At 40.3% G+C, this 24,301-nt stretch overlaps 2 protein-coding genes across 3 annotated transcripts in view; one reads left to right on the plus strand and one right to left on the minus strand.

Moving 5' to 3' along the window:
* Positions 1-11,609, plus strand: part of G6PC2 (glucose-6-phosphatase, catalytic, 2) — a 24,187-nt gene extending 12,578 nt beyond the window's left edge. The window contains exon 8 of the transcript XR_717795.1: positions 11,599-11,609. The gene's annotated coding sequence lies outside the window, so the exon portion shown is untranslated. The remainder of the gene's footprint in view (positions 1-11,598) is intronic.
* ABCB11 (ATP-binding cassette, sub-family B (MDR/TAP), member 11) overlaps positions 1-24,301 on the minus strand; it is a 43,518-nt gene that overhangs the window by 948 nt on the left and 18,269 nt on the right. For both annotated transcript variants that reach the window (XM_009866623.1, XM_009866624.1), the window contains 17 exons: positions 23,233-23,346; positions 21,131-21,241; positions 20,103-20,228; positions 19,154-19,357; positions 17,733-17,903; positions 17,156-17,357; positions 16,338-16,413; positions 15,271-15,406; positions 13,560-13,721; positions 9,359-9,463; positions 9,099-9,260; positions 6,820-7,023; positions 3,440-3,681; positions 3,170-3,326; positions 1,956-2,153; positions 982-1,188; positions 4-148 (listed from right to left, as the gene is read on the minus strand). In XM_009866623.1, the coding sequence (XP_009864925.1) occupies positions 4-148; positions 982-1,188; positions 1,956-2,153; positions 3,170-3,326; positions 3,440-3,681; positions 6,820-7,023; positions 9,099-9,260; positions 9,359-9,463; positions 13,560-13,721; positions 15,271-15,406; positions 16,338-16,413; positions 17,156-17,357; positions 17,733-17,903; positions 19,154-19,357; positions 20,103-20,228; positions 21,131-21,241; positions 23,233-23,346 (2,722 nt within the window). The remainder of the gene's footprint in view (positions 1-3; positions 149-981; positions 1,189-1,955; positions 2,154-3,169; positions 3,327-3,439; positions 3,682-6,819; positions 7,024-9,098; positions 9,261-9,358; positions 9,464-13,559; positions 13,722-15,270; positions 15,407-16,337; positions 16,414-17,155; positions 17,358-17,732; positions 17,904-19,153; positions 19,358-20,102; positions 20,229-21,130; positions 21,242-23,232; positions 23,347-24,301) is intronic.

Here is a 24,301-nt window from a genome sequence, read left to right on the forward strand (position 1 = left end):
CCTTTTCACTTTCTGTGTCTAAGGCAGATGTAGCTTCATCAAGTAATAAAATTTTCGGCTCTCGTATGATGGCCCTTGCTATAGCAATACGTTGTTTTTGCCCACGAGACAGCTGGGATCCTTGAGCCCCAACATTAGTTTCATATTTCTGAAAAACATACAAAAGGAAGATTTTTGTTCCAATGTAAGCAAACTCACCAGTACCCAACCTAAAGGAAGAGCAGAAGGAAAAAAGCAAGAGCACTGACCACTGCTGCCTCCTCCTTAAAGAACCCGATAATGCAAAAGTACTGTGTGAGTGATACACGTGTTTGGGGAGATGTTTCTGAGCCCTGCTTTTGCAGCGTGCATGGCCCAGGGGCCCAGGCAGTGTGCTGATGGGCCTGGAAGGAAGATTTGATAGCAAGGTGTTGGCTGATCTGTCCGAAGCAAAAGAAATCCCCCACCCTGGATTTGGAAGAAGAGTGTCAGAGTGTTTTGTTTGATTCCCTAGAATGTACCCATACCTTTAATGTTCTTCTGGTTTCTATTTCTATGATAGCAGTGCACTGAAATACTTCTGAAGCGCACGTAAGCAGCCAGCATCAAGGACTTTTTGTCTAAGTATCATGCCCTAGTCACAATGCGAATCTCCCACAGCTCGAACAGCATTCACGTTTCCTGACTCGGTGTAATGCTTTGCTGAACTGTGCCTCTGCTCCTTCCTTGTCCATGGCTTTGAAACAACATCTTCCCTTTTTCTCTCTCGTTAGAGTTGCACTTGCTGGTTTCAGTGATATAAATATTTGCCTGCTGTGTAAAAATCCAGTCGCAATTCAGCCCCAACATCTCAGGAACATACCAAAGTGGTCATGAGAGCCTCTTTGCTCCTACTGTTACAGCTGTAAAAGTCACTACAAGGTGTACGTGTCAGCAGCTTTAACCGGAGGAAGTCCTGCTGCCCATCTGTGGTTCTGCAGCCGAGGCCTCACGGGCACTTACCTCGGGCAGTGACATGACAAAATCGTGCAGCTGAGCCTTCTGGGCCGCTTCTATGACTTTTTCCATCGTCGCCTCTTTGGTGTTACTGCCGTATTTGATATTATCAGCAATGCTGCAGTCAAATAGCACAGGCTCCTGCGACACTATTCCAATTTTTGATCTAAGAAACTGTACATTTATTTTCTTGGTGTCGTGTCCATCTATTAACTACCAGGAAATAGGAGAAGACTTTAAACATCATTCCAAAACAACAGCCTGCAAAACCCAAATCGTTCATAGCAAAACTAAATTATTTAGCTATATGACTGAAATGCAAACACAACCAATTCAAAGTGATCTGACTCCTCTGTGCATGATGTGTATTTTCTGGATATGGCTGTAACACAGCCAAACACTAGACCAGTTGCTTCATCTTAAGTCCAGGTGAACTATTTAATGGCCTCATGTTAGGCACATGCTTTGTTGCCTTCCTGGCATACTTTTTTTTTTCCAAAGAAAAGAGAAATCAAACTGCCAAGTATTTACATGCAGAAAAGATTTATAAGCTTTTTAAGCTATCAGTAATTGAATAACTGGAATCTAGACAAATTCAGCCCTCAGTGAAGCTGCACATTGAAGCTATGTAGTGAGGGATATTCCAACTCCTTTTTGCTCCATTCAGGCTTGATTTTAGCCTGTGCTCGCACAAGGTTCATTACACATGTGTTTCACACTGGGGCCATCAGGGGGAACACCCATGGCCTACGTGTGGCACGAGGGTGCTCCTGGGGCTTGGAGTATTCTCGTCTTGCCTGAATACACCTGAGATGCTGCTCAGGAATTGGCCGAGGAGTCCACATTTGTTTGAGAAGGAGCTGAAGCCCCAAGCTGCACGTGGAGCTGCCACTACTGCCAGGCTGCACAGCGGGATGCGTTCGGAAGTGCCCTTGGAGCATTTCTGAAAACGAGCACACAAACCACGTTTCCTTTCTTACCACACTTCCTTCCTCAGGGTCATAGAAACGCTCCAGAAGCTGGACGCTGGTACTCTTACCGCAGCCGCTACTCCCAACAAATGCCAAAGTCTGTCCAGGGTTAACAGCTACAGAGAGTCCTTTCAGGACCTGAATATCAGGCCGAGAAGGGTACGTGAATTTACAGTTAAGAAATTCAATGCTTCCCTTGAAATCATCCTGGTAGGTAAAAATAGTAAAGAAAAAAAAAAAGAGAAGAGAAAGAATCCACAATAAGCTTAGGCTCAAAACTGAGTTGTAAAATACAAAGTACCTCTTCCTCAGGTTCCATTCTTGCATCTCTTATTTAAAATATGACATTCATGCTCATGAAAATAGCCCAGAAAGAGGGACAAAACCGTGCTGGAGTAGTTGTCCAAGAGACAAAGCCATTATTCATAACACTATTGCTCTGCTTATACTTCCCCACACTGCACTGGTCAAAAGGATTGACTTGCATTGCAAATTGGTAAGTTTTGGTTGTTTTTTTTTTTTTAATTCTCCTATAGACACTATGTAAGTGTAAATTTGGTGATAGTCCCAAGTATATTTGTGCAAAAAGCTGGATTTGGTAAAAAAAAGTAAAATCAACCAAATTTCACAATGTTAAAACAATACATGAATTCAGGTTAGTTTTCCCAGGACTCTTAAAAAAAAACTCTGAAGGGAATCAAGATGTTTTATTTTCATGGTTTGAAGAAAAATACTTAATATATTTAGTTCATCACAATTATTTCAAGATTTCATTACTTATGAAAAATTAACTCTTTGAATTTTCTGAATCTGACTTTTCAAATCATGAAAAATTGAGCATTTTCATTTTGTCTGACTTAAAAGATGATTTGTCTCCTCATGAACACCTCCAGCATTTTTATGTGAATGGCAAAAAAGCCCGTGTCAGAAGGTGGTGATAGTCAGGTTTATGTGCGAACTGTAGAGCAGAAAGAAAAAACGTGCTATTCTGTGAGTCATCCAAATTGGTCCTATTCCAATTTACAGAGATTTACACTGACACATTCCTAATAGCCCCCCTTTATGTTACTCTTACTGTCTAGTGCAGAGCTCACTGCTTCCAGAAGAGCAAAGTAACAATTATACAACCAGCATAACCTTCCTGTAAGGCAGCGTTCCTTGCGGATGTATAAATTGTTATATTGAGCTGAATGACATTGCAGATTACTCATCTCCACTCTTACCCATTTTTCCCCTTTTTCACTGTAAACACTGATCCTGGGAAGCCGATCGACCAGCTGAAAAAACCGTGCAGCAGATGTTTTGGCTTTGGCATAGTTTGGGGTGTAGGAAGAAGCTCTTCCCAGAGCAGTTCCGCTGGTGACAATAGCAGAGATCACCCTGTGGGAAAGGGGGACACTGTCAGTCTTGGCAAGGGGTTGGGAAACTGAACACGACGGCAAGACCAGCCCCTCTGGAGAGGAGCCTGTTTCTGGCTCCCGGCAGGCTCTCACCTGAACACAAAGCTGTAATGCAGTCCTTCTGTCTCAACTAGAAACCCTCCGTATCTGTAGGAGACAGCGTTGGCAATGAACACTATGCTCTGGGCAAAGCCAAAGCAGAGTCCATAAACATGTGCTTTTTTGATTGCAGCTCTGTAGGGCATGCCCAGGTGCTTCTCAAAATTGTCAATAAACATTTTCTCTTTCCCTATCCCAGCTACAGTCCTGATGTTAGAGAGGGCTTCACTGGAAATCTGGAGAAGAAAAAAGAAAATGAATGTGTAATTGCTCCTAATTCATGGTTCTCGTGAACACAGGACACTAATTCCATATATAAATTGATTCAGATATGATAAGATTGTCCCAAATATCAGAGAAACTTTCCTGCAAGCAGTTATCTAGTAACATCCTCAGCAGTAATGCACTGTCTGCTCCTCTAGAGCTAAGTTACTGTAAGTGCACTTGGGAAACTGGGCACGTGCTCTCACTTGTGAACATATTTTAAGTAATGTGAATAAATGGGACCTCCACAAAAGCAAGAATGGTTTTAGGAACAGATTTCTTTGATTGCATGCATTTATTAATTAAAGATATTTACTTCAAGTATTTTTTTTTGTTTTACTTACAGCAATAGTCAGGGAAAAAGAAAGGATACTATCCCCAACTTCCATTTCGTAAATTAAAGCCACTTGAATTTACTGTTTTCTCACCTGCTCACCCTCCCTCTTTCTCTGTTTATGTCCAAAAAGCCTGGTGAGATGGAACAAATGAATGGAGGGGTGCCACTTGATTCCTCTAGCATCAGTTACACAATTTCCCGGAGTCTTACCTTGTACATAGGCAAAGAGTAAACAAACGCTTGTCTATGAACATAGAAACATGCAACACAGAAAATTGTAAGATAATCCCTGTGGAAACTTCTCTGGAGCTTTAATTCATTGTAGACTTTATATTGTGCTTTGTTGCCAGTCAGAATTTGCATTTCTGTCCCAAAAATATAATACTACAGTTTTATCTATAGAAGTAAACTGACAGTTTATTTGGTCCTAACTTCACCCTACTTATCTCAACTAGTTTTAGTAAGAAATTGTTTTAAAATGTTGTGGCTTGCCTGAACTTCATAGTGTGATACTTTCCTTAGGGAAGCAATAGTCTGGTGTATGACTTATGAATGTTTTCAGCATGCAGGAAGAGATCTGAATATAAAACATTAAAAATATTCCATCCTGCTTCATGGTTGTTTTTCTCCTGGTCAAAAACTAAGAGTCAAATCTCTTGCATTATCATACAGTGTGAAGGAGTGGCTAAGTAGGTACTGTGAATCGGATTGTTCAGACTGATTTTCCATGTTTAGTGTGGCTGATGAGCAATCACTGTGGCAGAACTCAGAATAGTTTGCATTTGGATGCAGTGCTAGCAAATAAATGAGAAAATAACACCAGACATAATCAGTCATCACTGAAACTGCTGAAGCATTGAGTGCCCTTTTCACCCCAGTCTCTGGATCATTCCGCTGAACAAAAGCTGATGCTTTGACTCATTAGTGAAGCTTCTCTCCTTATCAAGACAGTATTTTGATTTATCACTTTTTAAAATAATCAAACTGTTCTGAATGTGGGCAGCTGGTCAGGTCTTAATTCTTCTTTGGCTTTCCGGGCTGAAGATTGTTGCTAATAGCACTCAGGAGTGGCCCATAAATACATTCATTTGATTAGCAATAGCCAAGCGAAATGATACTAATTCACATAATACCTTTTGTGCATTTAAAAAAAACAATAATTCCAGAAGTCTGCATGCGTAGGTAGTCAACATGATTTTTTTTAAAAAAAAAGTTCTCTGCCCCTAGTCATGACATGCTTCTTTAAATCATGCCCAGAAATGGGAATTCAGGAGAAGTCGAGAACAGGGGTATCAGCCTGAGCCAGCTGCCGCAGGCAATGGGAAGGAAACAGGCAGAAGATGTGGAGCTGAACAGGGCAAAGGGCTCCAGTCCATGCGTTTGCTGCACAGACTGAGGTCAAGAGGTTGGCTGAGAGCTCATCTGGGTAGAGGGAAGGTTCAAACGGGGCAAGGTGGAAGATGGGATGGGTAAGAGAGGTTAATATAGGAAGACAGGACGTTAATGTAGGAAGGAGCAAGATTAGGAGGAGTGGGAGCTCTGGCAAGGATCATTTTAAGATGGGTTATGGTACCTCTGCAGAAGGAAAATCTGAGTCTTTGAGAGTGCCTGCAAAGCTTATTTCTTCTGATGCTAGAAACACGGCAGCTTAAAGCGAGGTGGAAGGCTCAGGCACTCCTTTGAGCAAGGTCATCTGAGGTAGTCTTCCTCATGCTGCCCGTCTTCTAAATCCCCTGCATTTCTGATGTAGTTCGATTTGTGCACAGCTGATATCTTAAAAGTATCAAGTTCTGGGTCACGTGCCAGAACTTAGTGACACAGAACGAAAGTCCAGGGAGTTCAGGTGTTTCAAAGGCAGCAGACTTGCGCAGGAGTGAACGCGTGAGGAAACGGCAATCTCTTGCGTCCCTACCTTTTCCTGGTTTGGAATATGGCCTGGCAGTCTGCTCAGCCGGTCCAAACTACGTAAAGCTATCCTCGGCCCCTGAGGTGAGGCAGTCTGCAGGGTCTTGTAGCCAGCAGAGTACGGGAGCAAGAGTAACACGGAGGAGGGCTTTACCCAGGGGTCATGGACACTGGACACCTGCTTTCCAGTGAAAGGGATTTCCTTTCTTGTGCCCCAGGCTCATTGGTTTAACACCCACATAAGCATGTTTTCATCGTGGAACAAAAAATTAAGGTATTTTGAAGAGGTGCTATGTCTCCTCTTACAAATTAACAGGAGAGGGTTAATGCTTATCTGAATTTAAAAAAAAAAAAAAAGATTTAGATGCCAGCCAAGAAAAGAGAATTGATAGAATTTTGAGACTTAAAATCCACACATTAAAATAAAGATATGCCTATGTTCTAGCAGCACGCATTGATGGAGAAGCTGGCAAGTTAGTAGGGCCCACTGCAGGAACAAGTCTGCTCTCTCAGGTGTGAGGCTGTCTAGGTGAACAAGTATCACGGCTTTCGGAGGACAGCATAATCACAGGGCGTGAACACACAGGTGTTAATGTAAGTCCCAACAAAGGTCACAGACTGCTGAGAGACCTGTGTCTGCTCATTAGGCCCAATAACTTTGGAAGAGTCAGTCACATTCCACACAGCAAGTGCTTTTGCAGTTAGGGAGTTTCCCAATGGTGTTTCAACGATTTGACAAGATGAACTATTACAACTTCTTTGCAAAACATTGCCAGTTTCATTACATTTGAATTACTGATGGTCCCAAATGCCTGATTTTTCATCTACCCATGACTGTAAATATAAATTAGCTTTTAAATAACATTACCCGTCCAGTAGCTTCCAGTGCTTTCTTGTCCTGAGAGGCAAATCCTGTCAGCATTTTAGCCTGCACAGCTCCAGATAAGGCCAAGAATGGCAGGAAACACAGTATAACTAAACTCAGTTTCCAGCTGAAGTAGAAAGCGATGATCATGGCCACTCCAATGTTGGTAAAGGAATTGACAATCATTCCTATCTGTGATCCAGTTGCCTTCGAAGAATAGAAACAAAGGTAATTGCCTTATAGCCCAATAGTAACTTTAATAATCTTTAAATAAGTTCTCCTATAAAACTTTAGAAAACTCTAAATTATCTTAAATATCATAAGGCATTAATGGCTGCTAACTGCGTTAGAATTTAGCCAGTTCACATGTACTGTTTTCAATTAATTACATCAAGAGAAGAGTTGCAAATATCCAATACTGCTTTCACCCACCAAACTTTCAATTGAGAACTCAGAAAATTGTTTCTAATGATTGTGAGAAAGACAATCTAACTATCGAAATTAGTTCTCTGGGGAACCAGTTATCTGAATGCTCTGTTTAGCACTACATTTATCCATCTAGATTTAAATAATAAACTCTTTTGCAACCTAACTATTAACAACAAGTCTCAGCTGTGCTAAAATCAGTAAGAAACATCACTGAGGAAGGATGAATTATTCTGGCTGTATCTTTATTAAGGAAAAGTTTTAAATACACCTTTGACATCACCTTTACTGAATGCATTCATCTTCTCCTTAAGTACTTCAGGAACACTATTCTTTGTAATAAATTTGATTTATTCACTCAAAGGTTTTTTTCTTTCATAGCAGTAAACAGCCGCCCTAGATAGGAACTACGTTGCTATGTATTAGAAAAAAAATACACATTTGATATACTTGATTCTTTTCAGTTGAATTCATTTGCAAGATGTGAACTCACAGGACAAAATGCTCATCATCGAATCCTCCCAAAATGCTCACCATGAGCTGCTCCTCTGACTGGCAGCAGTAGGGCAGGGTGCTTCGCACCTGGCCACAGGGGGAGGTACAGCTCCCAGCTCTGCACCCACTGCCAAACGGAGCAGCCGTAGGGCTGCTCTTACCTGAGTCCTGCACCTCTAACGCCCCCCCCTCGCCCACATCCCGAGTCCACTTCTTACTCCTGGTGCAGATGTGGACATTTTCAGACCCCAGACACTTCCGTGCATCTTCTCACCTTCAGCTTGCTCTGCAACGGGAGCAGTTGGCTACGCTCTCTGGGGTGGAGGGCACTGCTGCTCAGGTAGCTCTGGTTCTTGTCCCTGGAGCTGCTGGTTGAATGTCTGTGCCCCACTGCTCTACAAGTTCTCAGAACAAAGTTGTCCCATAGGACCTCTTAAATGGCTTAGTCAGTGCTTTACAAGTTTGTTCATTTCAATTAAAATATGCTTTGTAGGGCCTGAAGAGGTTTGGAGTTGGTTTCTCTGACTCTGCAGAAACTACTGCTGATAGAGGTTTGGAGAACCTCTTCTCTCATTTGTCTTTTAAATTCTTAAATCCTCAATTAATAGTTTTTAAAAACTAACCTACCATCTTCAGTCTAGCTCTCTTCTTAATTTCTACAAAATTGTTTGCATCAGAGCCAAGTAAAATGGCATCTGACTCCTATCAAAGCATCGGTTCCCATAGGTAACGTTTATAGCTCTGCAAGACTTTACCCTCACCCACTAAGGAACAGAGTGCACAGAGTTACTGGTTCACTTTTCCAAGCAATAAGTCACACTGAAACTGGCTGCACAATTCCCCGGCTGGAGCATCAGCCAGTAGCATAAACTGTTTTCTCAAGTGGACTGTCAGTTTAAATCAAAAGTTGTCATAACAAGCATAATGCTGAATATTTGAAAACGTGATTAGCGATGAGTGTCACCAAAATACTAGTCTGACATTTTTGAAATAATCATTTAAGCATTGTGACAAAAAGCTAATTCATCTCCAAGAAAAGGAAATTAAAATTTGTTGCACTGGATGCTCCTTCCTGTTCCTTTGACGGCTCATATTTTAGTGATTTTCATGTTCTTGTTCTGGTAATACAGGCAGGAATAATGGGCAGTAAATTGTGGCCCTATTTGTGCCTTTAGATAAATACAGTGATGACAGTTCTGCCTAGACAATCTGTGATAAATCAAAATAGCTTAACTTGCTGACCACGAATTGATCTACACTGACTAGCTGGCTGTGTGCCGGCTCATTTCTGTGACAATGGGCCAAAATAGGCCTTCAACCCGAGCTTGTAGTAAAATGATTCTTAAGCTACCAGGTCTTACCCCTTGGACCTGTGAAGCATCTGTTGCAAGTCTTGTAGTCAAAGAACCAGGGCTGTTCTTGCGGTCATCAAACCAACCAATGTCTTGCCCCAGCATAGACTGGAAACCAATTTTCCTTAACCGTCTTGTAAGCAGCTCACCAGACTTGGCAAAAGTGTATCCCTGGGGTGCATAAGAATAAGTGCAAATATTGTACAGAAAGAGATACCCACAGAGCAAGGGCCCAGAAACAAAATTTACCCATATTGGACTGCGATTACCTGTAGAAACTGTGTGAAAAATGACACAATTCCAACAAAGATGAAGAGCAGGCAGACACCATTGATCTGGATTCTTTGTTCTTCTTCATCAAGAATGGAGAATGTCTTTGAAAGAAAAAACGGGTGGCATCACATGAGAAGTGTCAGTTCTGCTGTGTGTGAAGTTTGTTTGTGACAATGTCCCTATTGCCCAGTGCAGAAGCCCACCCTAGAGCCAATGTCAAAACACAAAGCTCTCCCTCACCCCCTGCAAGGGCCCAACTTCATATTTTTCCTAAGGTGAGCCTGGGTACAACATAATAGTCTTGTATCTGTTAAACAACAAATGTATTGCTTGACGTATGTACATACTGCTAATACTTGTGGTCCATCCCTAGTTATAACTAATCATTCTTCCTCCCCAACTCTAAACAAAATCTATTGTGAGAACCAGAGAAGAGCAATGAAATAAATAGTGTAATGCCAACGCAACAGTAGAGCCGCCCCCTCACCTTCGCCTCCTTTCTAATCTATGCCAGTTGCAACTTTCTTGGGCCATACAAAACCGAAGTCACAATAATTACATCCTCACATGGCTCTCCTTGCACAACGCTGATGGATGCTGTAATTGCTGTAAGTAGGTTCCACGAGGAACCTATTAACTTTTACTGAAGGAGAGTGGATACGAGCTATTTGCTTACTGCTTGGTACTTGAGAAAAAGCATCAGTGCTTAGAGCCCTTCATGGCATTCTGCTCCAGTCTCCATGGCATTTTCCTTTTATCTCTTGTTCTTAATATCTGGTCTTTTTCCAGACCTGCCAGTGTTACTGGGTGCTACTGTAGTAGTGGTCCAAATCTAAACAGCCATGCGTTAGCAAATCCTTTCAGTCAGAGCAGTTGATATGTAGGTCCATCAACCTACCTGAAGTTGCTAATAGATTTCTGCTACTAGCAGGTATAGGGCACAGCTCATGTTTGTACTACTCCACTAACCTTAAATTAGTTCTCATTGGATTTCACAGGTAAAAATTACTATAAATTGACAAATATCTTAGTCTGTTATCTGTAAGGTGTGATTAAAAATAACTTGTGAGTTTGACTTGTACTTATATCAAAACCATCTTAAATTCTTCTAGGTAAATATTTAACAGGGGAAAGAGAAGAAAGGATTTTTCATTACAGCTGCACAATATAAGGATTTCACAAAAATAAACATAAGTACTAGTCATAAAAGGTCAACTCCAGTTATTTAAGTGAGTTCAAAGTGACCTATGCATCAAAGTAACAGAGAGAAATTAGAACATGAATTTGAGAAAAAGAAATAGCTGTTCTCTAGTGGGAATTCCACTTCACATATCTTAACTTTGAATGTCAGTAGCTTGGCCACAAAATAAGTCCTACAAAATCCAAAATGATAAATTCAAAACGGCATTTAGTGTTTCAAGTGCAGTGCTGTTCCAGTGCCATGCTCACTTATCAGTAGCAAGGCATGTTACTTTCCCAGATTAATCTTTATTTGTCTTTTTAAAAAGGAAAAAATCAAGTATTTTTAATCTATCACAATAAGGACAAAACATAAAATGGTCTGTTTCTATTCCCCTAATGAAAGCCACTGTATATTCAGTAATTCATGTTAGATCCTGAATTGAACAGGCTATGAGCAGATTTCAATATCTAGACATGAATGGGAAAATGCACTTCATAGCAGTGGTCATGCGACGAATTGCGAGCCTAAAACATAACCAGGAGAATAAGAGCTGCTCATCGTATGGACATCCCTTAACGTGCATGTCGTGTCAATTACGATGCTGTGGGACTTTTCCATATGAAAAGAAATCAGCAAAATCTCTGTTGAAATGAATAGGAATTCTAATGAGTAAAACTAATAAACACTATGATAAAAACAGTAATGATGGATCATAATAAATATATAATTGTGAAGTGGGGTGCAATACACTACTCTGCAGAGATGCTGATGACCTTTCCACAAGTGATTTGTGTGCTGTTTCTGCAGAAACACTGGGACGGCCCCATACATGGGCTGAATCTAACATTTTTTCTTTTCACACTTTGAATTTTTTCTCTCTAGTTGAATAGAGTAATATAAAATACAAAACTGAGCATTGAAAAGAGAGACACTTGCCCTGGGACCCCCAGTGAGCATTTATGTTTGTTATAAATAATCTTTAGTTCGCTGCTTCTGTATGGCTAGATGGTAGGCAAGATTAACCAAAAAGCATAGTAAGAAGAAACTACTGAGAAATTTGTTCCAAAGGCACACTTCTGATCTGAACTGATCAGAAGACATGTCCAGTTTCATTCACTTTTTAGGATTAATTTCTGAAAATCCTCAAGGCAGACTTCACTAAATTTATCCTCCTTTTTCAGAGCTGTGGGGATTTTTTCCCTCACTTCCCCAGCATATTGGTCCCAGAGAACAAGCCTTCATGTCTGCCACAACATCATTGCAGAGTTTCTGACAGCTTGGAAAGCAGATGCATATTCCATCTGCCTGACTGCCTTGGCACCAGGCAGAAATGGTTTAAATTTACGGATAATGAAATACAGATGTTGGACTTTTTTCATGTTCATTATGGCTTGTTTGTTTTTTTTCCTGCAGCCTCTGTCCTTTGATGGACTGAGACCTTACAATTCATCCTTCGAAGCTGGCAGGATGATGTCAGCCTCAGGCCTCCCAGTGTCTAGAAAAACCTCTCTCAATATGAATCAAAGGGTAGATTCACTGCAGAATGCTCACAGCAGTGGCTCACCTGCTGTCTCGTGAAAGCCACAGTCCTTGGCATGAGGTCTAGACACTCAAGAATTGTTCTGAGGTGGCACACCTACAGCTAAAAGGCCAAGCACATTGGCCAGGAGCCACTCAGTGAATCAATAGGGACTAGAATGTCTTTTGCTCTGCCCATCTCTGGATCTTAGCTAGCAAACATCAAGTTGCAAGTAAAGGTGATTCAAAGTCCTGAGTAACCTCCCAGAGAGAAATGTCTAAGCCAGAAAAAAAAAAACTCCAGAAGTTTAATCTTATTTTTGTTAGATTGCTGGAACTGATATTAGGATCATTTTCTCAACCCTTTTCTAATCAGCGGCTCAGATGCTGGGGCATTCATTCATTTATTCATTCACTCTTTCCGCCCTGAGAGGTTTCAGATCTCCAGCTTCTAGAAGAGTGTCTGCCCTTTAGGTCAGATATTCTTTGCACACCTATGTACCTAAACAATAACTGGGAATCACAACACAAGTTTTATCCTCTCTCATGTGGGTACTCAAACCACAAAACCATAGCGGCATTGCTGTTTTCTTCCCAGTGAAAGTGTCATTATCCAATAAGAAACCACATCAGTGGAGCAGTATTCTCTATCCTCCTAATTCTTGAAAACTTAGGACACTTTCCTAGGCATTAGTAAGAGCAGCACTGAATTTCTTCAGGCATTCCTCCAGTTTCCCACTAAGTTGGCAAATGTTTTCAAAAAAAGCTCTTTTAAAAAGGAGAAGCATCCTCTTTTTATTACAGCAAGTTTGTGAAAGAAAAACGAGTCATGGCTGAACTCTGGAGAAGTTTCAAATGAGGCTATGATTTTTGATTCACCCTTTAGTGAATGCCAAGGTTTAAAGCATATTCCTATTTCCTGCTTGTCTTCCAAACTTGTTGATGCAAGCCTACTTTTTACTGGAAGCTATGGAGCCTGTCATGATTATCTGCCTCTCCCTGGGTATTCTGCAGGGAGCAGGCAGCCAAGAACTGACTGAAATATATGAATAAAAAAGTGAAGTATTTTTTGGGATCTGATCCAAAGCTTTCCTAAAAGCTTGGCCAGGCCTGTAGAATAAAATTCTGCAGGGAATGACCTCTGCATGTCTCTCTCTCCACTGTACCTGCACGTGAGATAAATCTTGTCTCAGCTAAAATAAACTGTATGCAAGTATAGTAAACCACTTCCTACAGTTCCTGGGAAAGGAACAAAAGAGACAGTGAAGAACACGTGACAAACACTAATGAGAATACCCCTTCAAAGAGCTCAAATGATAGTGTGATGACAGTGATATAAATATCTTTACTGAAAAATTGTTTATAGGCAAGAAGGCTAACCCCATTTACTTAAAAAGGTCGAAAGATTTGCCCAAAACACATCAAGTTCTTCTTCCTACATTTGCTGCCATCTGCTTCCCAGCTAAAATACACTTTAAAATGTTAGCATAACATACCCCAAGAATCTGACTGAATAACAGAGCATAGAGTGGACTGACTGCTCCATTCACAGCTGCTGCCAGAGATCCAAGCACCATGTATGGCCATTCAGAGGCATTGTATTTCAAAATTCTGGTAAACGGTACAGGCTTGACATCTTCCTTCACGGCATCAGATTCCTAAAAATAACAGGTTGAATTTATGAAGCAAATGCATTCCCCCAGCATTGTCTTCCCTTCGACAGTGAGATAAAATAGCCTAGTCTGTTAAACAGTCACCCAGTACCAAAACAGCTGCTCTGGCTTTGTGATGGAAGGGGCAGTTATGGTGTCTGGAGCTCTGTTGTAGGGCTGGGAAGTCACGAAAGGGTTACATAAATAATTACCTTTACTGGAGAGAAAGAGAGAGATCCATGCCTTGCGCGGTTCTACTGATTACAATTTAAGAGGTTAATTATGACCAGTTTAAGAATTTATGCCACTGAAACTCAGGCTGTTCCCTTTTTGCTGCCTCCCCTAGTGCCTCCTCACAAGCAGCTCTTTGTGTCATTCATGGAATAATCTTAAATATTATTTTAAAGTATTGTGGGTGAACACACTGATCTGACTCTGCATCAAACTAGTAGGTACGCCATATAATTAGAACAAGGGAGATCTCAGAGTGATAGCTGGATTCAGGCTTTATATATGCTAATTATGCCTCCCTTCTGTGAAACATCCTCAGACTATATGCTGAATTCCCATAATTATTCCCAGTAAGAGCAGAATATTCATCATCAAATTACAACTTACCCTGAAGTGTGATTTATGCAGAATTTTTTGTAACACTCAATGTGCTGAGCCCTGCTCATCTCCCTCAGTTCATACGACTGGAAATGCTCAGACAAAACAGACACCGTGAAGACCTATCTGCTGGAAATGGGCAAGGACAAAATGGGCGGAAGCATCTTGTATTTCCTCTTCCTTCTGAGCTAGTGCCAGGGTGAGAGCACTAAAGGCCCCTATTTATCCACAGAATAGGCTCAGCAATAGCAACAGCAGTGACTTCTAACCAGCACTAAAGCCCCCTATTTATCCACAGAATAAGCTCAGCAATAGCAACAGCAGTGACTTCTAACTGCTGTTCTCTGCACCGAACAACTGTAGCCATGCTTCAGGGAGCTTTGTAAGCACTTTAGAAACACACTGTGTATATCCCTACGTATTCTGCATAATTTGAAGGCATACTGTCATTACTTTCTATTTTCTGTTCAGCTGATTGCACAAGGACACTGTCAGTGAAAGGACTCTGGGTTAGGTTGCAGTGAAGGTCTCTCTTTACTCAAGTCACCAGATGGATTTTGAGACAAAATTGAATTTACTTATTGAACAAAAAGTAGTGTCATTTGTATCACTAAGTGGCTATTACATTTCACAGACTGAGCATTTTGCTTTTATGAAGATGTCTTTTTCAACTTAATCTACAACATACATCAATTTACCAACAGGTCATGCTCTGCTAGAAATTTTATACAGATCAGTAAGTGTAATAGTTATCAAAATGCAGCCTAGGGTTTACATAGAGGATAAGAACTGAAGTTATGCTTTTATTTAAGAAGAGAAAAGGATCAATCCAAGAAGACGTATCTGCCAATAACTCCTGTAAGAGAGGCACATATCTACAGGTTATCATTACCAAGTAATATAACCTGTTTGGTTGAAAATTTAGTAGCAAACTACTGGACCTGACCTTTTTTGCTTGTCCATCATCTTCCCCATAAGAAGACATAAGATACATAGACTCGGCCTGATCTCTTGCAATGGATAACGGAGGGTCAGGGACCGCGTTAGAGAGCTGAGATCTGGAGCGTTGCCGAAGTGAAGCTCTGTAAACAGGACAGAAATGGTCTGTTCTTCACAGCTCAGTAAAGCAATACTTGCTTGCAAAGCAGGTGCAGTTTTCACATCAAATCAATCGAGATTCACTGAAGAAAATCACAGGAATCCTATGGACTTTTTCATGTTCTCCCAACTTCTTGACAAGAAGAAGTCTCACAACAGGGAAAAACACTTTTCAAAATCACATTCCACCCCCACCATTGAGATGCTGCCTTATATGTACCCCGTACTGTGTATTTGTTAAGTAAAGTTGTGGTGTATCCTACTATATTTGCACAAGCTGTTAAGACACCAAGGTGATTCACTGTTATCAAGTCATTTAGTCCAGCCAAACGGGATGCTGAAACAATCTACCTCTATCCCTGACAAAACATAACCCTGTAATGTAAGCGACGTATTAACTTGCATGTGTCTGCCAGAGACTTGCCTGAAAGAAACAACATCTAGCTAGAAGACAGTTTGGCTTGTAAAATACTTTACTTTCATCAAGTAGAAGCCATAATAAAAATGTCCGTGTATATTGCATTGATTTCTGAAGTAATTGCACAGTAAGTCATTTTTCAAGTGACTGGAATGAAAGTGCATTAGGTGATACAAATATATAGCTGTATGGGAGTAATACTAAAAACAGAGCATTAACACGGTAGACAAAAATTGAGGAGAAGTTACTATGGATAGTAAGAGAAGTAAAATTAAGGGCCTTACTATTTATCCATGAGCTTTCAATCAGTAGTATTTTACCCAAGCTACTTCTTTCCAAATGAACTCTATCTTAGTAAAACACTTGCAGCCCTTTCACCCTCTATTGTGTAAAATACAGACAAGTGATTTATTGGCACTATTGGGATTTTGGAATAATGGGATGAAATACAGAGGTCTGGAAACATACTGAGATTTACATTAATTTTTGAGACTCACCGCAAACTGGCCCGATAGCTTCCTCTACTGAATGACTGGACTCTCTCAAGATTTGGCTCATCCACGTTATTTTCTGCTGCTGTAAAATATAGCATATAGAGCTCTTCAGCTTGTGCTGCAATTGAATACAACCTAAGTCCACTCTGGCTCCGCAAAAAAAGTGCAGTGTCTCCAGGGTATAACTGGAATACTTTGTAGAAGGCAAGGAATGTAATACAAACTTGCTACTCAACCTGCATGTACCACAAGTTCTGTATTTGTGTTTGACAGGATTAAGTTAACTGAATATTAAGCCAAGGACCATCTTACTTGGGATGTGACTGCTAAAGGCTGTTTCCCTACTTTAGCACTGTAATTGCTCTCTTCTTTTAAGTTAATCATATCCAAGGTGTGATGCTTCACAAAAATACAACAGATCATTCTACTAGACCTCCATTTCCAGAAGCTTTGGTTCAAATCTGCCTCTAGTAAAACAAATAAGGTGGTTTCAACGTACTCTGTAATTTGCTTGCATTTCAAATGCAGCTGGCCTGGACCATCAGCACTAAATGGAGCTATAAAATGACAGGTATTGCAGGTGAGGATTAATGTTTCAGGGCAGATCTATATTAGGAAGGTAATTTAGTGCATATAGTGTAAAAACCACTTTGGCCAGGGCTATCAATGCATTACTTCTATGAATGCTAAAATTTAGCCCTAAATGTGGGAAAAAAAGCCAAACAAAACAGCAATTAGCCCTCACTGCAAAAATACAAAATAAAAATATCTGCATTCTGTGGAATTTTATGTCATCTTATTAAAGAAAACCAAACACTTACTTTCTATTGCTTCTCTCTTCAGTGCTGTGTCTCCTTTGCTTTGCAAGGTCACCAACATGAAATAAACCCCTTTCCTCTTCAAGAGCTCCTCGTGAGTTCCTCTCTCCACAGCCCTTCCATGCTCAAACCCAACGATGACGTCGGCAGCTTTGACGGCTGACAGGCGGTGGGCTATCGAGATTGCTGTGCGGCCAAGACGAGCCTGACAGGGAACAACAACAGCCCCATTCCCAGGACAACGCACAGAACCACTTGGAACAGCACTATGTCATCTAAACTTTGGTCACATCAGCACGAGTCCTTCTAGTGGTCTCAGCTGACTTTGACTTGAACTCCATCCCCAGCCCATAGATGAGCATCCGTTTCAGAGCAAAGGGAGCTACAGATTTCTGTTCATGTCCCAATGCATGAAAAAAACATTTTCTGTCAATAACACTAAGGTTCTACTTCTGCACAGGAAACAGCTGTTAAGAAAAGCTTCTCACTGCTTTGTTGCAACTCAATAGCACATTCTGCAGATTATATTGAAAGTAATTCCTGCACTTTTAAGTCTGATTTATGCTATGCTATAGCAAACCTTATGAAGTGCTTCTTGGACAGTAGCTTCACTTTCATTGTCAAGTGCTGACGTAGCCATATCCAGAAGCAGGATTTTGGGATTTCGCACAAGAGCTCGAGCAATAGCGATCCTCTGTTTCTGACCTCCACTCATCTGGCTCCCACCCTCTCCAACATGAGTTTCAAATTGCTGTGTGAAGGGGGGAAAAAAATGAAACAGATACCAAAAAATTCTGTTAAGCTTTTGGTGATGACATTGGAAAAATGTCTCTTTAATTTGTCCTGGGAGTAGACTCAAAAAATTACCACCTTTGAAAGACAAAAAGACTGTTAGTGCACCAAATTGAAAGGGTAGCTGATGAAATAACTTCTTTCATTATGCATGATTTTGCCTGAACTGGGGTTCAAACCCCAAGTCAAAATTGTGTCCTGACAAAAAGAGTGAAATGTTCTTGTTTGCTCAAAGTGACTATATCAGCAAAAGCTGAAATGACGAGGAAACGTCTGCCCACTCTCCATCAGATGACTCACCAGCAAATCTTCAACGGAACTGGACTTGTCTGCTGATGGCCTGTGACTCACGAACGCTGTGCCTGTGATTCAGGGACATCATACTCTGGTGGCATTGGGTTTAGGTAGGGAATTAAATAAACACATAAAGCCCAGCATCTCAAGAGCCAAGATAACTATATTCACCTAGAGCCAAATCTTGTTTACTCCTCCATTTCCAGGAAATAAACATGGGCCTTTACACAGTCTTTCTATGAATAGTTTCCTGGAAGCCTGGAAATGCATAGATGGAGGATAAAACGTACTTGCTGACATTATTTAACGGTACTTGAATCCTGTCAATCACCTGCACTGTTGTAATGTGCCTCTTTGAGAAGCTGCTTAGTAGAATAAGAATCTAGAAAACAAACAGCCCGTTATGATCAAATATGGGCTTTGTAAGGAGCGTACCACAGGACTGATCAAATCCCTGTCATCATAAGGGGGGGAACAGAATAAAAAGGCACCTCTAGCTAACTTACAGAGCTCACACAAGGAGACGAGGCTGTGAGGATCAGTACGGACTGCTCAGAAACATGTGCAGGCTAATGAGAGTCTGGGCTCTAAATTGCTTTTGGCCTGAGCAGAAAGAGATCTCCACGGCATGAAAAATACATCTTTTTAAATTGTGCTGTGATTATTACAATGACATCGCAAATTGTGCATAGGATTTCTGAGGAGCTATTACTTTTCGGTTTTGTTTTGTTTTTTAACAAACATACATGTAGTAAGATCTAATTAACTCTAGTCAAAGGAAATGTTGCTGATTACTATTTATATTAATCCTCTGCCCTTCTATTTGAGCAGAAATGGCTTCGTAACGGGGAGGAACAAAAGGATTCTCTCTTTTTTCATCAAATTCTGACAGATCATTTACAAGGCGCGGCATACCTGTGGCAAGTCCATGATGAAATTGTAAGCATTGGCCTGTTTGGCTGCTTGGATTATGTCTTCCATGGTAGCCTCATCCCGACCGTAGCGAATATTCTCTGCAATCGTGGTGGCAAATAGCACTGGCTCTTGTTCAACAATGCCAATCTGCGAGCGTAGCCACTGGATATTAAGGGAACGAATGTCATGGCCATCCAGGGTAATCTACAGAAGCCAATTAAAACGGAGATTAAAAAAAAAAAAATAAAGTCAGGGACGTTATCACCTCCAGTTCAGAGACAAAGAAAGACACAGTGGAAATGAAGGGCCTGTGATGCTGCGTGTCCACAACCAGCATAAAAAACCTGCTTTTGTACATACAAGAACGCAATGCAGTGGCAGTAGTATATTCTAGTTCTTGGGCCTAGGAGCTGTGCTCTTTGATTTCATTTCCCAGTATCTCTCTTTGCCTGGCCCTAGAAATTAAACCACTTGGAAACTAATAATCAAGTTTAAGATTGTATGTATATAACAAATTGGTTATTTGTCTTTTATACATTCAAAAACAGGTCACCATGTACATGATTTGTGCCAATGAGGTACACAGACATGTAATGAGACTGTTGATAGATGCAATTCATATTCATAGCCAATCCGTTACTAAATGATAATTCCATATACTAAAGCAATATTATGGGATAATGATTAAATATTCAATAGTATGTTTTCCAGAATGGAAAATGATTTGCCACTCATAAATTATGATATCTATAGGTATAGTTTTTATTCAGATTTAGCACTGAATTTTTATTTTCTCCTAACATTTTTCACATAATTATTTTAATAAGACTGTTCAGCATTCTGGTGAAATGCACAAAAGGATATTTCACTCCTTTAAAGAAAGAGAAAAGAAACTTAGGGTTCAGCTCCCTAAAGGCTAGAGAAACACACTCTAGGCTGGTACACTTACCATGCCACCAGTGGGGTCATAGAAACGTTGGATGAGCTGTATTGTTGTACTTTTTCCAGCTCCACTAGCTCCAACAAAAGCTGTTGTCTCCCCTGCTTTAATAACCATATTAAGGTTATCCAAAATCTAAAGAGGAAAAAAAAAGGAACGGAATCTATTAATTCTATTTCTCATAAAGTCATAAAAACAAGTGGGTATATTCTGTATCTTAAAATGGAGATCCAAAGTGATTTTACAAAATCCAGAAAAAATATTACAAAGAAAGAAGAAAAAGAAAGCCAAGTACTTTTACATTGTTTGAAGAGTTCATAAATGCAGAACATCGCTTTCCATGATGGATTTTGATCTTCATTTGTTCCTGTTACTCATCATTAAGAACTAGTCAAGTTAATACCATTGGAGAACTTGGCAATAAAGTCCCTTTAAGGGATACTGTACATGTATCATGAATGTTACAATGAAATTATGTAGAAAAATGTAATGCTTCATACACTTCTGTCTTTAGAAACAATTGCACTCATTTGCTTGTCCAGGAATACATTTTTCCAAGGAGAATTTGTCCATTCAAATACAGTAGTAGAGAAATAATGGGGTATACAGCCAACGCTTCTGTGTCTTTTCCTGGCTTTTTAACGGGTCGCATGGTGCATCCCCAACATAATGGAAGAGTTTTATAAAATCTTCTTGCACCATTCAGCTTATTACTTTGCGTCCTACCCTAGCACATGCTGATACAAATACATAATTGATTGAACAAAAGGTTTATGCAGGTAAATTTTTCTGAAATTACTACAATTTTATGTTCAGCAGCAAGGAAGATGTATGGCAATGGATATGTCAGAATGGCAAAATAAGCAGCATGGTAAATAGAAGAACCCTTTAATAGAAGAATTATTTCATCTACTTTTAAACAGAGGGTCTGGGCTTCTGAAAAACAAATTCTACTGAAATCTAGAAATTGCTTCCAGAATTCAGTATTTTGACTGTTTACAGTAACTGTGTTCATGGGATAGATGATGAATAATTACCTTTACATCTGGTCTGGAGGGATAATGGAACGTTACATTATGAAATTCAATTTCACCTCGTACTTTATCCAGCTTGTAGCCATCTTCTGACATGCAGTCAATGGTGGGTTTCTAGAATAGAATTTATTGCGTTATTTGCTGTTAAACAGCCAACGTTGCTGAAGTAAATGAATATTCCCAACACCATACAAAGCTGTGGCACTTCTGTTTGAACAGCAGTTGGCTGTGCCGAGCCAGCTCTGCCCAAGGGCTAGCAGGCAAGGGACGTGAAAATGAAGGCCAAGGTGATGGCCGAGTAGTCACCAGTGGGTAGTACAGGCAAGAGGAATATGCTCTTTTTCTTTTTTTTTTTCATTTTAGGCTTACTGTACTGTCACAGTCAATCATCTTGCTGAAACAGAATAGCTGTGTGGAGGCATTTTTTGACTAAGTTAATTTAGCCTGCTCCTCAGGAATAAAATGGCATTGCTTTGCTCATATAAACATTTTCCTACAGCACTGAAAAACTAATTCGTTGATGAAAATCTGCACGCTTGACCACTTTGCATTTCAAACATCCATCTTTGCACACACAGTCCTAAGAGCCAGAATCCTGATTGGAAGCTTTACCATGAAGGGATTTGGGTCTCAGATACTTTTGGCCAGATCCTGGGTACTGCAGACTGCTAGACACGAGCAGAGCACTAATAGAAATTTGAGGAATCCCAAAGAAATCAAATTTCTAAGGATGGATTTTTGAAGCATGGAATACAGGGAATGAATTAAAACTGCAGCAACACCAATATTTGATAATTGAAACATGCATGATTTTTAGGCAGCCTAACAGACTGAAGGGAATTTTAATACAATAAATGTGTATGTTCTAAGAAATTAAGAACGGTTAAAGGATTAGTTCCTCTTCAGGAATTTATTCAGGCATTAAGCTATGAAGGAAAGTTTCAATGATCCTGCAAGTGGGAAGCTCAGCACAGCTGTAAGTTTTGTGACAGAATAAAATCTGTATGAGAGCAGAGCTATGCTTTTACTGTCTAATCACAACTCTACAAATACAGCAAGCAGGTGGATCTAATTTTGTCATCCTTTCTCTCCTCAGACGAAATCTCACTTCAGTTTGCTTTTTTTACCCAAGGTTATCTGAGATAGTCTTATCTTCAATTTTGTGATTAGTTCTTACTGTTGCAACTCTTCGTACTTCTAAATTTTTTTCTCTAAAAACCACTTCCCTTATTCATGTCTTTTTCAGTTTATTTTAGAGCTTCAGCTTATGAAGTGCATTTATAAGGCATATGTGTTATTGTTATTACAGACCATTGAAAGGTTAGTAAAAAGTCCATTAGCATTGCTACAGCCCCTCTAGCTTTCTTTACATACCCTTATGTGCTCTGTAAAAGACAAGCATCATTTTAATGTGTTTATACAGCTTTTAGCATAATAAATCTTGTCAATGACCAGAGATAATACGTACTGCTAAGGAATCAGCAGTGTTCTGCCAATCACTGAATTTTTACAGATACAGAAAGGAATCCTCACCAGTAAATGCCAGTGGCTCTCAGGCTTTCTCATACAATCTTACTGCAAATATCTATGTGTCTAGATAATATTGTGATTAACATTTATGACTAGTGCCTGTGCTCGTTTGGTCCCATTTTAACTCAGGGTAGCTCCGGGAGGGGTGACAGATGCCACGTTTGCCACTAATGCCAACAGAGTCACATCTTCTGATGTCACATCTTTGTCTTGGTCATCTGGAGGCTGAGAGCTAGATGCTTGCGGCAAGTTTCACTGCAAGGTGACTATTACTGCCTGCCTGTACACTCACCGTGGGCCAGCACCGATCAGTAATTGCACGTAAGGAGAAATGGGAGTAAGAAACAACAGCAGCTGAGGTAAAACATAATTCAGAAACAAGCCACTTAAGAAATCTGTTCAACACCCTCTGTGAGCCCATGTGCATGCCGCTAGACATTTCTATTGCACAGTCAATTTTTCTTTAATTGCACTCATTTTTCTCATTTACACAGTACATAAAACTACTACCACTTGAGGCTTATTTCATTATTTTTCCACTACAAAGTGACACAGCTTAGAAATGCATTACTTACTTTATCTATTGTCTCAAAAATGTTTGCTGCAGCTCCACGGCCAGTGGCAAAGGCTTCTAGACAGGGAGATGCCTGTCCAAGATTTAAAGCTCCTACTAATACACCAAAGAAAACCTGGAAGAAGACAAAAAAGAAATAAAAAAAATACAATGTCACATTTTTATTACAATTTAGAGCTAGACAGGCAAATCAAGCTACAGCAGCTTAATGACTTCTTATGCATTGGCTGCACTGCAGTGATTCACTGTATGAGCATAATTAGCACACAAGAAAGCAAGCAAATGCATCTTATAAGGAATTTTCACTCTTTTGCAAGTTTGCTTCCAGGCTGAAGTATATCAACTTGTTGCATATTTGCCCTGGCATCCTAATATTTACTAAGGTGCTATTGATGTATTATTAAGCTGCCTCAATTTGACTAAGTGACTGTGCCTTGAAACTTGGACTGGAACCGAACAATGCTGGCAAGTATATTATTTCGGAGGTATCTTTAACCAGTAGGCAGATGAGAGGCTACAACAATTCAAAACCAGAAAGAAGCTTAAAACACTGTATTACAACCTTTTTATATCAAGGTTCCTATCTTGTCTAAAACTTGAAAAACTTACTCATGGAGCAGGTACCAGCTACAGATAACACTTTTTCTCCATCTCACACAGAAATATACTGTGAGGGTTGCCACCAGCGCTGGATAAGCCGCTATTTGAGGTGAGATTATTCTGTCAGGGCAGGTGGACAGTTTCTGCAGGTAGAACATACCTAATGTGCTTACTCTTTCAAGTCCTTTTCCAAGAACCAAAGGGAAGAGTTACTCACTGGTGACCCTCTTCTGAAAGCCCCAGGATTCCCTTTTGGTCTAAGCCTAGGACAACATTAGAGAAAATGAGCCACAGAATCCACTTTTACTGGAGGTGCTGACAGACAATAAAGGCGGCTGGACAAAGTATTGAATGTCAGAGGACACTTCACTTCCAAGAATTCAGCCTTGGAATCTGGCCTTGCAGATCAGAAGCAAGTGAAGCTGGAGCATATCAACGAAAATGCCAAAAGCATGTGTTCAAAATTTCCT

Source organism: Apaloderma vittatum, unplaced genomic scaffold, assembly GCF_000703405.1.
Source record: "Apaloderma vittatum isolate BGI_N311 unplaced genomic scaffold, ASM70340v1 scaffold11353, whole genome shotgun sequence".
Taxonomy (NCBI): domain Eukaryota; kingdom Metazoa; phylum Chordata; class Aves; order Trogoniformes; family Trogonidae; genus Apaloderma; species Apaloderma vittatum.